The sequence below is a fragment of the Mus caroli genome, unplaced genomic scaffold (genome assembly GCF_978045245.1).
Source record: "Mus caroli unplaced genomic scaffold, Mus_caroli_1 scaffold_3, whole genome shotgun sequence".
Lineage (NCBI taxonomy): Eukaryota > Metazoa > Chordata > Mammalia > Rodentia > Muridae > Mus > Mus caroli.
Window position 1 is genome coordinate 69,686,563 of NW_028227258.1, and position 1,084 is coordinate 69,687,646.

At 43.6% G+C, this 1,084-nt stretch overlaps 1 protein-coding gene across 2 annotated transcripts; it reads right to left on the reverse strand.

Annotated features, from left to right (window-relative positions):
* Nucleotides 1-471: 471 nt before the first annotated feature.
* Nucleotides 472-783, reverse strand: LOC110290570 (uncharacterized). Of its 2 annotated transcripts, none has more exons than XM_021157122.1 (2): nucleotides 640-783; nucleotides 472-561 (listed from the first exon to the last, which is right to left on the reverse strand). In XM_021157122.1, exons 1-2 carry the CDS (start codon nucleotides 781-783, stop codon nucleotides 472-474), a joined length of 234 nt encoding a protein of 77 aa, XP_021012781.1. The 2 variants fall into 2 exon arrangements, with proteins under 2 accessions (XP_021012781.1, XP_085691447.1); XM_085835321.1 differs by having other exon boundaries at nucleotides 472-573.
* Nucleotides 784-1,084: the final 301 nt, after the last annotated feature.

The following is a 1,084-nucleotide window of genomic DNA, read 5'->3' on the forward strand; positions in this document are numbered from 1 at the left end:
TCTAGCTAGGAAACTATTCTTTGATATAATCCAATATTTAGTCAAAACCTTATTACAGCAGACTGACAAACAACAGAAGAAGGGTTAGGACCAAAGGAACATGATCATGTCATAACAGTCATAAAATGAGTTTTGAAGAAAGGAAACAAGAATATCATTAAAACATAGTACTTTATTTGGGGAATTAAACAACAGTAACAACTACCCTGCTCAAGTGACAGAATTGAAAAATGTCATACTGAACAATGGAACAAGAACCATTCTTCAGAGCCCCTTTACAGCAGCAAGATCATAGTCTCGGGCAAATTCATTACTTATTAGAGATCATCACTGAGATATGGAAGTAGGTGAAGGGTAGAGAAAATTCTTCTGCATCCATGTCAGACTTCAGAAGGAAGATAAGGTTTTGCTATGGAAGGACATGAAATAGATTCCTTCCTCTTTCCCCTGTCCTGAAGACTGCTGAAGACCTCACTTGCTCTTGGGTGGGCACTTCTGCTGGCAGGGTGGAGGAGGTTGCACAGGAGGGCATTTCTGCTGGCATGAGGGAGGGGGACATGGCTCAGGAGAAGGCTCAGGGCACACTGGGGGAAGACAAGGCTCAGGACACTTTGGAGGAAGACAAGGCTCAGGGCACACTGGGGGAAGACAAGGCTCAGGACACTTTGGAGGAGGACAAGGCTCAGGGCACACCAAGGGAGGACAAGGCTCAGGGCACTTTGGTGGTGGACACACAGGAGGAGGCTGGCAGGGTTGCTTGCACTGCTGTTCCTGGTAAGACATTGTTGCTGAAGCCTCAGGATCTGAAAGACATTAGATGAGAGTGTTCAGAGATGATAAACTACAAGATAGACAGATATTGAGCATCAGCTTCATTTCTCTTTCTGGCATCAACATCACTCTTTTTGTATTTCCTGACTTCCCTATTCTGTCAGTATTCAGATATACTAGTCTTGAGAAATCCTCCTTTGTTCCTTGTCTTTTTTTTCCAAGAGAAACATTTTCCCCAATTAAATAAGTAATGTTGTTTTCACAAGGAAATGCCTCCAAGACAGGCAGTCTCGAGTTCTGGTGTCCTGAGAAA